The 11,846-nt window shown below is 33.0% G+C and overlaps 1 protein-coding gene across 1 annotated transcript; it reads left to right on the top strand.

Annotated features, from left to right (window-relative positions):
- Positions 1 to 576: 576 nt before the first annotated feature.
- Positions 577 to 6,066, top strand: LOC123206248 (ubiquitin carboxyl-terminal hydrolase 2-like). Its single transcript, XM_044623402.1, has 4 exons — positions 577 to 758; positions 852 to 929; positions 1,305 to 4,039; positions 5,644 to 6,066. Exons 3-4 carry the CDS (start codon positions 1,311 to 1,313, stop codon positions 5,876 to 5,878), a joined length of 2,964 nt encoding a protein of 987 aa, XP_044479337.1. The 5' UTR covers positions 577 to 758; positions 852 to 929; positions 1,305 to 1,310; the 3' UTR covers positions 5,879 to 6,066.
- Positions 6,067 to 11,846: the final 5,780 nt, after the last annotated feature.

Below are 11,846 nucleotides of genomic sequence, written 5' to 3'. Positions count from 1 at the left end.
TTAATGAATTTTTTACATTTATAATATAAGAGCTTTAATATTAGACCAAAAAAAAAAAAGGTTTGGGCAGTGGCTTAAGCCCTCTTTAACTTATGTACTTTAGAAATTAGATTATTTTTATTTGAGTAGTATTATATCTATAAATAATATGTATAATTTTATATATAAATAATAATATGTTATTATATAATTAAATAATTTTTAATAAAAAATAAAATAATATCTAATTATATAATAATATATTATTATTATATTATTATTAATATTTATCTAAAAAATTATATGTATTATTTATACATTTAACTTTATTGTTTTTACTTTTATCTCAAATTTTTATTACTTAATCAATATTTTTCAATAATATATGACAAAATAAACTAGTGAAAGGAAACCCGGATTCAGATGATAGCACAGAGAAGATCCGGGTGTGGACTAAACTTAAACCACTCGAACCCTCACGTCTCCCCTCCGAATTTTTTAACAACCGTTAAAACTTCAGTTTCACCTTTCCCCGTTTACATCAGTAAAACCCTATTTCCTCTCTCTCCTTTTCCCTTCTCACTTTCACTCCTCTCCCTCCTCTTCGTATTAAAACCAAAACCCACAATAAGTTTGGGCTGAGACTTAGCTCCTCCTTTTCCCCCACACAACTCTCTCCACCGTTCTTAGTCATTAGATCTTAAGCTTCCACACCTATGTAACACCATTTCTCCCAACATTTCATCATCAATCTTTGGCCTCTCGCTCCAGATATTAAGGTACTAATATTATTTATCTTTAATTTCTATGCGAACTTCTCTGTTTGAATCGTTTACTTTTTGCTTGATATATGCTTTTGTTGACCTTTGCAGTAGTCTAGAAGCTCTCAAATGCGCTCTTGAATCCAAATAATCATCTGGGTCGTTTCCGAATGCCTGAATCCTTAATAGGTTCTGTTAGTTTTGTTTTGTTTGCTATTTTTTTTCAATCCATTAGTTGTTCTTTATATTGACTGAATTTAAATAGTTTTTATGTTTGTTGGTTCTATTCCATGTATACGAACCTGACAATAGTTTTAGTTATCTATTATTTTTAGTTTTATTTATTTTTTATTAAGTTTTTGGTGTTGATGGTTGTGACAATATTTCACATAGATAGTGGGATACTCATTATGCATTAAAGGGAAAAATTATTCAAGAAATTAGATTGGAGTTGTTGTTGTCCACGATTTCTAGCAGATTATTGTGGTATCCGTTGGATTAACTGTTTCTCTTTCTGTTGCCATAGACTGATTAGTTTCTATGATTATTTTGAATTGGTTTTAGGGACTTATGGGGAAAGGGGTTGATAAGAAGAGTAGAGCTGCTAAGGAGAAGCGAGCTGCAGTCCTATCTCCTAAAAACGTTCCTCAACAATCTAATCATGTTGAGAGTTCTAATGTTGGTGTTACAGTGGTGAAAGAGAGAAAACCTTGTGTCCATCTTGACAAGGGTGTTGATTTGGATAAATTTTCTGCTAAATTTCAGTCTTCAAATCCTATAAGGTGTGAGGATTGTCGAGAAGGTGCAAATGATAGAAGAGGGAGGAAGGGAAAGAGTAAGAATGCGAAGAAGAAGGGGGGTGGTTCAGCAGATTCAAAATCTGGCTCAAAAGCCATTTGGGTTTGTTTAGATTGTGGGCATTATGCTTGTGGAGGGGTTGGACTTCCTACAACCCCTCAAAGCCATGCAATTCGGCATGCTAGACAAGCTCGACATTCTTTGGTGATCCAATGGGAAAACCCTCATCTCCGGTGGTGCTTTCCATGCAACACACTCATTCCAGTTGAGAAAACAGAGGAAAATGGTGAAAATAAAGATGTATTATCAGAGGTTGTAAAATTATTTAAGGGTAAATCAACAGAAGGTTCATCTGTGGATGTTGAGGATGTTTGGTTTGGTAGTGGCAGTGTTACCAGTGAAATCAAATCTGAAAGCATTATACCAGTTGGGGGTTGTTTAGATGGAAAGGCTGGCTACGTGGTAAGAGGTTTGACTAACCTTGGGAATACTTGCTTCTTTAATTCAGTCATGCAGAATCTTCTGGCCATGTTTAGATTGCGAGATTACTTCCTGAATATGGATGTATCTTTTGGCCCTCTTACTATTGCTTTGAAGAAACTTTTCACTGAAACAAAACCAGAGGCAGGGTTGAGAAATGTTATAAATCCAAGATCTTTTTTTGGATGTGTCTGTTCTAAGGCTCCCCAGTTTAGGGGATATCAGCAACATGATAGTCATGAATTTCTTCGTTTCTTACTTGATGGACTGTGTACTGAGGAGTTGGTTGTCAGAAAAAAAGTTAATGCTTTTGAGGAAAATGAGAATTCTTCAAATCCAGGTCCTACTTTTGTGGATTCTGTATTTGGGGGACTGATTTCTAGTACTGTTTGTTGTGTGGAATGTGGACATTCCTCAACGGTTTATGAGCCATTTTTAGATCTCTCTCTTCCAGTTCCAACCAAGAAACCTTCGCCTAAAAAAGCCCAACCCTCTCGAGCCAAGAAAACAAAACCACCACCAAAGAAAAGTGGAAAGGTTCAAGGTAAAGCTAACAAAGATACTGATATTGTAACAGTGCAAAATTCTCCAAGTCCAGCTGCCATCAGTGAGTCTTCGTGTGTGATGAAGTCTACTGCATCTTCCACTGGAAAAGTGGGAAGTTCTTCAGATGGTTCTTCATTATTAGATTCTGTTGGCTCATCAACTATTGCCGCTGAAAGCAGTTCTTCTCAGAAATTTTCAGCTGTTGCACAGCCTGAGGATGAACAAGTTTTGGATCATTCAATGAACCAAACAGTGGCTTCATTGGATGATTTTACGTGGTTGGATTATGTGGAACTAGAATCTATGTCAGATAGGCATGATTTGAATTTGCGAAGTAATGATTTATTTGTTCAAGATTCTGGAGATAAGGATGACGTTTCAGGTGATATCTTATTGGAGAGTAGTCAGACTTCTTCACTCCATGAAGAGGCAAATTCGAAACAGGATTCTTCTTCTGTGAATCCTTGGGAGGATGAGCAACCATTGCATGCTCAAGATTCAGAAGTTATCTTACTTCCATACAATGAAGAAAGTCCCACTACTGGGGAGATTATGAGTGGAGACGCTGAGGCCTCCTCATCAGTCATTGGCTGTGGACAAGAGGAATTGGAATTTGATGGCTTTGGTGGGCTATTTGACGAACCTGAAATTGCTGCTGGGCCAGTCGCTGGGCCCTGTTTCGGTAGTGATAAGGTGGAGAGTGGTTTTGTACTAGGAAGTAGCAGCGGATCTGATCCAGAAGAGGTTGATAATTCAAATTCTCCAGTGTCTGTAGAGATTTGTTTGGCTCATTTTATAAAGCCAGAGCTTCTCACTGATGATAATGCTTGGGAATGTGAGAGCTGTTCAAGGAATGTGCAACACCAGAAGTCGGAAACTTTGAAGAAGCTGGCAAAACTTGCTTCACAAGTTTTGATAAATGGAGGTGAGACTAGAAAGCAAAATGATCAAAAGACTATGAAAGATGCATCCTGTACTTCTGAAGTTAAAACTCTTAGTAATGGACACATCAAAACTGATATTGATCTGGACACTTCTGGTGAGAGCTTGGCTTTACATAAGGCGAAAATTGATTGCTTAAATCAAACTTGTGTGAAATTTGAAAATGGTCAGACATGTGAGATTAATCCAGTTATTTCTCAAGGGGAAGAAGGAACAATAGAGACGAATGATGCAGTTCCTGTGCAAGAAAGTCAACAAAACATTGCTCATCAAGTTGAAGATTCTCATAGTTTTGATGGGTCTGATAGTTCTCTGTGTGCTCCTGCTGATGCTCTGTCAACTGAGGTGATAAATTCCCTAAAAGTAATGGTGAAGCGGGATGCAACCAAAAGGGTCCTTATTAACAAGGCCCCGCCTATTTTGACTGTTCATCTGAAGAGGTTCAACCAAGATGCTCGTGGTCGTTTGAGTAAATTGAATGGCCATGTAAATTTCAGTGAAGTGATTAATCTTAGACAATATATGGATCCCAGGTACATATTCATTTATGAAAAGAGATTTTATATCCAGCAGAAGCAATGTTTTCTCCTTTCTTTTTCTTTTTTTTTGCTGTGGGGTTGTCACTGGTCGGTTAATTTGGTGCAAGATTATATTCTACTGTGATTTGAATGCCTGAACTAGTAAGTGGTCAAGAATAGTACATGATATACTAACATTTGCTTGTGACAATAGGGTGTGTTTTGTAACTATTGGAATTATCTGATGTTTTACATGGCAGTAAAAAATATTCCTAGTGGAAGACTAGGGATTTAGAATGGTAATATCTTTTATGTTCTGCCACAGGCATATATTCTTGTTTTATTGTCTTTAAGAATGTTAGGAATATCTTTAATATGCAGAATTTGGCCTCATTCAGTCCTACTCTCCAATGCATATGTGCTGTACCTTTGGTGCAGTTCCAAGTACTTGGAAGACAGACCAATATAGGTTAATATTTTCCGCTGAGGAGCTTTCTTTAGTAGATTTGCCAGACCTTTATCTCAGTCTTTAACCATAACCTCTATAAGTACTTTTGGTTTTGCTTGACGATACTCATAATACCTTAACTTTGAAAATGGCAATTTAAAACTAGGAGCTGGGATGAGGGCTTTTTTAGTTGGTTTATCAGAAACTGAAAAAGCTCTTTGCATCTGTAGTCAAAAACCAACCAAAACAACAGCGACATATGAGAATTTTTGAATCTTCAAATTTCCGTTAGAATGAATTTCTAATAATTGCACTTCTATGGTTTTGAAGAATTGGAATGTTCTTTGTCACATTTTTGTTACCCAGTCTTCTCAGAGAAAATTACTGTTTCTTTCCTCTCTAGATGCATTGTGGAGTATTTTTATTTTAGTTTTTAATGTTCTGTTTTCTTAGTTTCGTTGGAAGATTAATTTACAAAATTAAATATAGATGGGACTTGTAATTGATCTCCACAGTATTCCAGGGGTCATTTGGTTCGACCCCTGGATGCCTAGGCTTTAGTTATTAACAGCTTCAGCTTTATACAACTAGGAACATTTAGGCAGTAATCTGCTGTCATGCAAGAAATGTAAATGACTAATCAATGCCCTCTGAGACAATAGGTTTTGTCTCCAAATATGCAAGTACCCTCAGATAAAGTAAAATGAAATATAAGACAAGGTATAACGAGAACAAAAAATCTGAATGTGACTAGATACACAGGATCTTAACTAGATGACCAAAATAATTTTTCTCAATGTGTTTTTATATTTGCCTTTGTTATCCCAAGAATGACAGGAAAGAATTTTCGAAATTTCTCTGTCGTCTTGGTTATCTTTGTGTATTTACTGAATATTGAGGTTTCTTAATGCTGTAAAGTACTAAATTAATCCTGGATAATATGTTTGTGCCCTAGTCAATTGCTAATTCCTAATTCTATTGCCTGAGCTTGATTCCGAAAGATATGTTTGCTCCCTATCTATTTGTGGGACATGAAGACATGATTATATTAATTGAGAGGCTTTTATTGAAACATAGTAGTTAACTTGGTCTATTGGATATGTTTATTGAAGAAACCTAATGTTGCAGTATGCATCACTCTGTAAATAAGTTTATTGCTGGGTTTTTGCAGGTGCACAGATAAAGAGAAGTACAATTATCGTCTAGTTGGAGTAGTTGAGCATTTAGGAGGCATGAGAGGGGGTCACTATGTAGCCTATGTGAGAGGTGCAAAACTTGAAGGAAAGACACAGAAAGAAAATGAAGGTTGCCTGTGGTATCATGCCAGTGATGTGTATGTGCGTGAATCTTCCCTTGAAGAAGTCCTTGGCTGTGAGGCATACATTCTATTCTATGAACAAGTTTGAAATAATTTCTTGGTCATATACATTCTATTATGTGATCTTCCCACCAAAGGGAAGAGAGGCAGAAAAACTAAAAACCAGAGGTGAGTGTACAACTATAACCATACCAATTTTTTTGACATGTATCGAGTTTCAAGATGTATATCTTAAAACCATATTATACACAAAAATTTGTGATTTTTTTGGCTCCATTGCTTGTAGACCTTAGCTACCCCAAGTGTTGAGGCTTTCGGCACCGTACCAGATTATTTGATTGATTGTTTAACCAGACAAATTTTCTTGCGAAGATTATTACCACTTAGTCTTAAGCCTTTTGAAAAGATAATTCTTAGCTCACATTTTGAATGATTCAATAAATTGATGCCTAAATGAACAAATATATATCATAGAAGTCACAAGTTTTTCTGATAATCCATTAAAGTAATAGTTGATTGAGGCTTAATTTTCTTTTATAAGGAGAAATCTTTCTTTGAGTCAGACTTGCCCTTCAAGATTAATCCGGTTACACCGATCAGGTGAAAGCACACCAAACAAATTCTAAGACAATAATTCAAAAATACTTTTCTTTCCAGAAAAACACATGGTTTGAAAAGCCTCAGTGAAAACGGAAAGGTAGTCTGCCCAGTCTTGTTCCCCAGCTACATTTTCTGGAAAGTAACAAAAAATTCTTTTTACAATATTTAGGGTAATTAATTAAGATACTTACTATTGAGGGGCACAAACAAAAACAGTCAATATTTGATGGACTATAACTTACGGTCAATTGATTCCATTAATGTCAAGATTGTTCTATCTTTAATAAAACGACCGAGAGTAACACAATGAATTATACGGAAGAAAACAAAAAATTGTTATAATCCATTTGTACATAGTGCACAATGAATTGGTTAGGTTATTAAGTATTATCGGTCTGAGTATTGATTGTAGGCTAAATGCTTTCCTTTCCCGGTTACCATGAAATTCGATAATGCAATCAATGGGATGTCATACAACATTTGAGGATGATAATAATTTTGCTTGCAGCATTGCTCTTTCTAAGAAACTGATATAACTCTTTATCTCTATTTGTGACAGTTACTCCTAAATCGAGAAGAACTTGCCTAGTTCATGGTTTCAAAGCACATCTATTTGAAGCTGAGAAAAACCTGCTGAATGAGACAATACATATGACTTTCTAAACCATCCAACCCATTTCAAGGGAAACAAAAATGGTTTTCCCTTGAAGACCAATATTGGAGAGGATGCATCAATGTAAAACCTCTCTGCAACCGTGTGCCCTCTATGCCTCCCCCTGGATGAGAACGTACAAGATTCAAGTCTAGAAAATTCACATAAAAAAATAACATAACCTAAATACATATTGATAAAAGTAAAGTTCAAAACATTAAAACATTTCATTTCATCAACTATCAATTAAAATTATCCAACTCACTTCAAATCTAAACTTCAATTAATTTGCAGTTTAAAGATGTTTTCCAACGTGACAATAAATAGTCTTTATTGAATCCAATATTTCTATGCGGAAGAATAAAAGAAATATGATCTTAAATTAGGCATCATCATTTTCAAAGTTTTATCTTCTTCCCCTCATGCTTTGGCCGACTGCACCGTTGTCCCACAACTTCCGCTCACCTATTATATGCAAAAGCATTCAGTGCTAATCACTTAGTAAGTAATTGATCTTTCTAATCCGTAAGTCATGGACATTGTCTAACATTAATCTTAAAACATAGACATGATCATAACTATTTACACTACATCCAAAATATTATATCATTCAAGCACATAACATATATGATGAGATGCAGTATATATATAACACTTGTGAGACCATATAACGATCTTCATACATAATTGACATTATAGAGCCCATGTGTAGATGAGTAGGGTCTTGTTGCTTTGATTAAGGAAGCAAAAATGGATTCATGATGGAATCTATGTGGTGGAGCGTTCAGACATAAGTATAAAGTTATATTCACCTATATTATTTGTATAACAAACCCCTTGATTTGTTGGGTTGGAAATATGTTTTTAGATTTTCCAAGAACCTTTTCAAATTCACAAGTGCATAATTAAACATTACGAGGACTTCTACAAAAAGTGGATATTGGCTGGCAATGTCTTCGTACCTTTTTTGTATAACCTATCTTATCAAATCAACCATCAAATTCTAATGCATCTAATCTTCCACTAAAATCAGAAGGTGGTTCAAAACCACCTTCCTATTATCTACTTTTATAAGGTCATAGTGAAGAAAATAAAAAACTGTTAGCTTGACAACATCTTCATTGTTGTCCCCTTAGGCTTGTGCCTCAAAGACCGAATAAAAATCCGCATAACAAACTGAATTATATCAAATAAAATATCTTAACTTTAGTTGGTTTACTTTTGAGACTGACACATATAATTATACGTCGTTTTGATAACTAAATTCAATCTAATCATTAATGCTAGCTCCAAAAGGCTAAATACCGACATCCATTACACTCAGCCGAAACCAAAACTCTTAGAAGGGGTCTCCACAATTAATTTTTCAAAAAAGTAGTGAATGGAGGAGCACAACACTGATTGTATGCTTCTCTCAGTATCAATATATTTTCCAAAGCATGTCCCCTGAAAAGAAAAGTTGCCTCTGACACCCACTTAACCTTCCCCTGAATGTTTTAATTGTGTCTTTGGGCCTTCTCATAATTAATTGCACCCTAAAGAGGTGTGCTTTATGGAATTTATATTTTCCTCCTCCTTCGAGATTAACCTGATAAACTGACCGGCCCCTTACTTTTCTATTATCCAGAAGTTGCTTAATGAAATAAATAAATCAATTTTAAATTAGTTTAAGGGAAATAAATGGTTAAAACAAATAAAATACAAGAAAATTTAACAAACTAACATTTTATAAAATGAAAAAAATGACAGAAATATATTTCAAAATTATAAAAAATAACATTTTACCCTAATAAAAAAAATATCATTTTACCTCTCAGTAAGTGTGAACCTAGAAAATGTCCATTTCCCTATGGTAGAGCTGCCCACTGATTTCGTTGAATATTAGAAAGTAATTGGGCTTGATCTACAAATGTCCATTTTCCCCTCATAGGCCCCAGATTTTGATGAATAAGAAGTGGGCGCGATTGCCCCGATTGGATTTTCACAACCCATGATAGAAAAATCTTCTTATTTATGGTTAAATTCATCATTCCATCAACAAATCAAATAATAAATTAACTAGAAATAAATTGGCATTGTCTCACAACCAATTTAAACTTGAAAAACCTTATTTTCTAAAAGAAAATCAAAAAATTACCTTTAAACCCTAAACTTTTTACCTATGAAAAATCTAACATTTTTCTAGCAAAATTTATATTTTCAACACAAAAATCACACCATGATCTACCGAAGAACAATTTTTCATCAACTAATAATCAATTTTAAACTCAAAAACTCGATATTGATTATAAAAATTGGATTTTCTATACCAAAAAGAAAATAATCATAATATATGTTAGAAATTTTGAATAAATAATTTAATATTAGCTTTTATGACTTATTTTAGAGATAAATTTCACTAAAATGGAGAAAAATCGAACATTTCAAGTTCAAGATCTATAAAATAGTAGTAGACAATTTGAACTGAGTAAATAGTGGTATAACCACATATATATATTTGAACAATTTCAAAAAAATTAATTTTCTTTATTATATCCGTATGATCTCTTAACTTATAACTAATATAGTTTAATCCTCCTAAAACCCAATTATTTTATTAATTTTTCAACTAATTATTTATTTATGTCTCCAGTTTTGTGAGGAAGAATCGAATTTACCAAATTAATCGTTGCTAAATGGATTCCAGCTCTAAATTTCCTCATTTTGAATCCACAACAATAATAAAAAGGCTGGAAGATAAGACAACCTTGCTTAGATTTCAAATTTGAAAATTCAGTCCCCGGGGAGTCAATTTTCCGGTTAAGTTTTTACCTCTTCTCAACCCCCAAAGTAATCAAGATTCAGTATCCCCGAATCCAATTTTATAAAGTAGCTATCACCGAAGACAAAAATATTCAAGAATCATATAAAAGGACTTTGATTGTCAAATTCAGTGTAACGAGGCCGAATCCCAGCTGTCTATGTGGATTAGCATTAGGGCAAAAAACTTATTCCTACCCAATGTTTAGTCTATTCTTAAACTCCTATAGTTAAGTTTCAAAAATCTAAATCTCATATATCAATAGTTAAAGTTAATAAAATTCATTAAAACTAAGGGGGCATTTGGTTGGGGGTTTTTAAAATTACCTTGGTAATCTATCTTTTATTCTCTTGTTTGGTTTGTCAGTAATAAAAAATTACAGTAATCTTTTATTACCAATGCTGACGTGACAGATAATATAGGTGGTAATCTGATTACCACATTCACTTTAGGTATTTAAAAATTACTGAAGTAATCTTGAGTTTATTATAATTATATTATTATTTATTAATTTTTTGAGATAAAAATAAATTTATTTTAATTAATATGACAAATAATATAAAAAATATTTTAAAATAATTATATTCAAGGGCATTTAAGTAAAATAATTTACTAGTAATCTTTTATTATCTTTAACCAAACACAATAATTATTTATACCTACCAAATTTTATCAAACATAGTAATCATTTATACCCAATAATCTTCTAAGTAATCTATCTTTAAGGTAATCTTTTTATTTTGGTAAAAAAATATTACTCAAACCAAACGCCCCTTAAGGGTATTATTGTTATTTAATCAGTAATATTAAGAGAATAAAATTTAAATTCATTTCTCTATCTTAGTTTTAAAAACTAACATTTTCCCTTAGCTTAAATTTTGAAAACTTATCTCTTTTCCCTTAAGGTTTCATTTGTTTTATTCCTTCTCTGATCACCAAAATTTGATTGAGAATCGATGACGCGCTTTCTTCTTTCTTTGTCAATACTCTCTCAGAGTCTTTGGAGACGACAAATTGATGACAATTTCATGAAAACTCCAAAGACAAAGGTCGCATTCAAAGATGCATAAGTGAAATTGCTTTCTCTTGTGCAAAGAAGGTACCATTTAGGGTTTATGAAATGTCGTCCATGTTCAAAGATGCAAAAGACGGAGGATGTTCACAAAGATAGAGAAAGAAGGAGACAAATCAGCATAACAAACCACACAATGGAGCTGATATGGCAAAGCACATGACAAAGAACATGTGTCGATTCATCTTCATTCGATTCTACTAATTTGTCATCTACGAAGACTAAGAGAAAACGTCAACAGAGAAAGAAAAGAGAGTGCTAACAAAGAAAGAAGAGAGAGTGTCGCCGATTCTTGGTCAAATTCTGATCACCAAGAAAGGAGAAAAGAAATGAAACCTTTCGGGTGAAAATATAGGTTTTTAAAATTTAGGTCGAAGAAAAATTATTAGTTTTTAAAACTAAAATAGGAGAATATAATAAAATTTTATTTTTTTATATTACTAATTAAATGACAATTTTATCTTTAAATTTAATGAATTTTATTAACTTTAATTATTTATGAATAAGTATTTGAATTTTTAAAACTTAACATAGTAGAAGTTTAACAATAAATTAAACCTTAAGTGGGAATAAGTTATTTAGCCTTAGCATTATTCACATACAATATAAGGGACAGAAGAGAGAGAGAAAAAAAAAATTAGAAAAGAGTAAACGGCATTTCCTGCCCAAGGTTTGTCCAAAGAATACTTTACCAGTCCCAGATAGTATAAATAATATTTGTCACCTAAAATCAAGCTCTATTTAAAAAATAAAAATGATATAAGGATAAAATAATAATTTTATCATAAAGTATTATTAAAAATAAAATAAAACCTTTTTATCAGACCCAGATATTTTAAATATAACAATTTAATCTTTAGAAGGTTTAAAAATTCACAAATCAGTTTTTAAAATTTTTTCAAATCCCACATATTTCGAAACTACTATTTGTT

This window comes from Mangifera indica, unplaced genomic scaffold, assembly GCF_011075055.1.
Source record: "Mangifera indica cultivar Alphonso unplaced genomic scaffold, CATAS_Mindica_2.1 Un_0029, whole genome shotgun sequence".
Lineage (NCBI taxonomy): Eukaryota > Viridiplantae > Streptophyta > Magnoliopsida > Sapindales > Anacardiaceae > Mangifera > Mangifera indica.
The sequence above is the reverse complement of the archived record's forward strand: the minus strand, read 5'-3'. Positions and strand labels throughout refer to the sequence as shown.

Coding starts and splice junctions, on each gene's coding strand:
- LOC123206248 (XM_044623402.1), top strand. CDS start 1,311: ATGGGGAAAGGGGTTGATAAGAAGAGTAGAGCTGCTAAGGAGAAGCGA. Junction 4,040..5,643: donor AGACAATATATGGATCCCAG/GTACATATTCAT, acceptor GGGTTTTTGCAG/GTGCACAGATAAAGAGAAGT.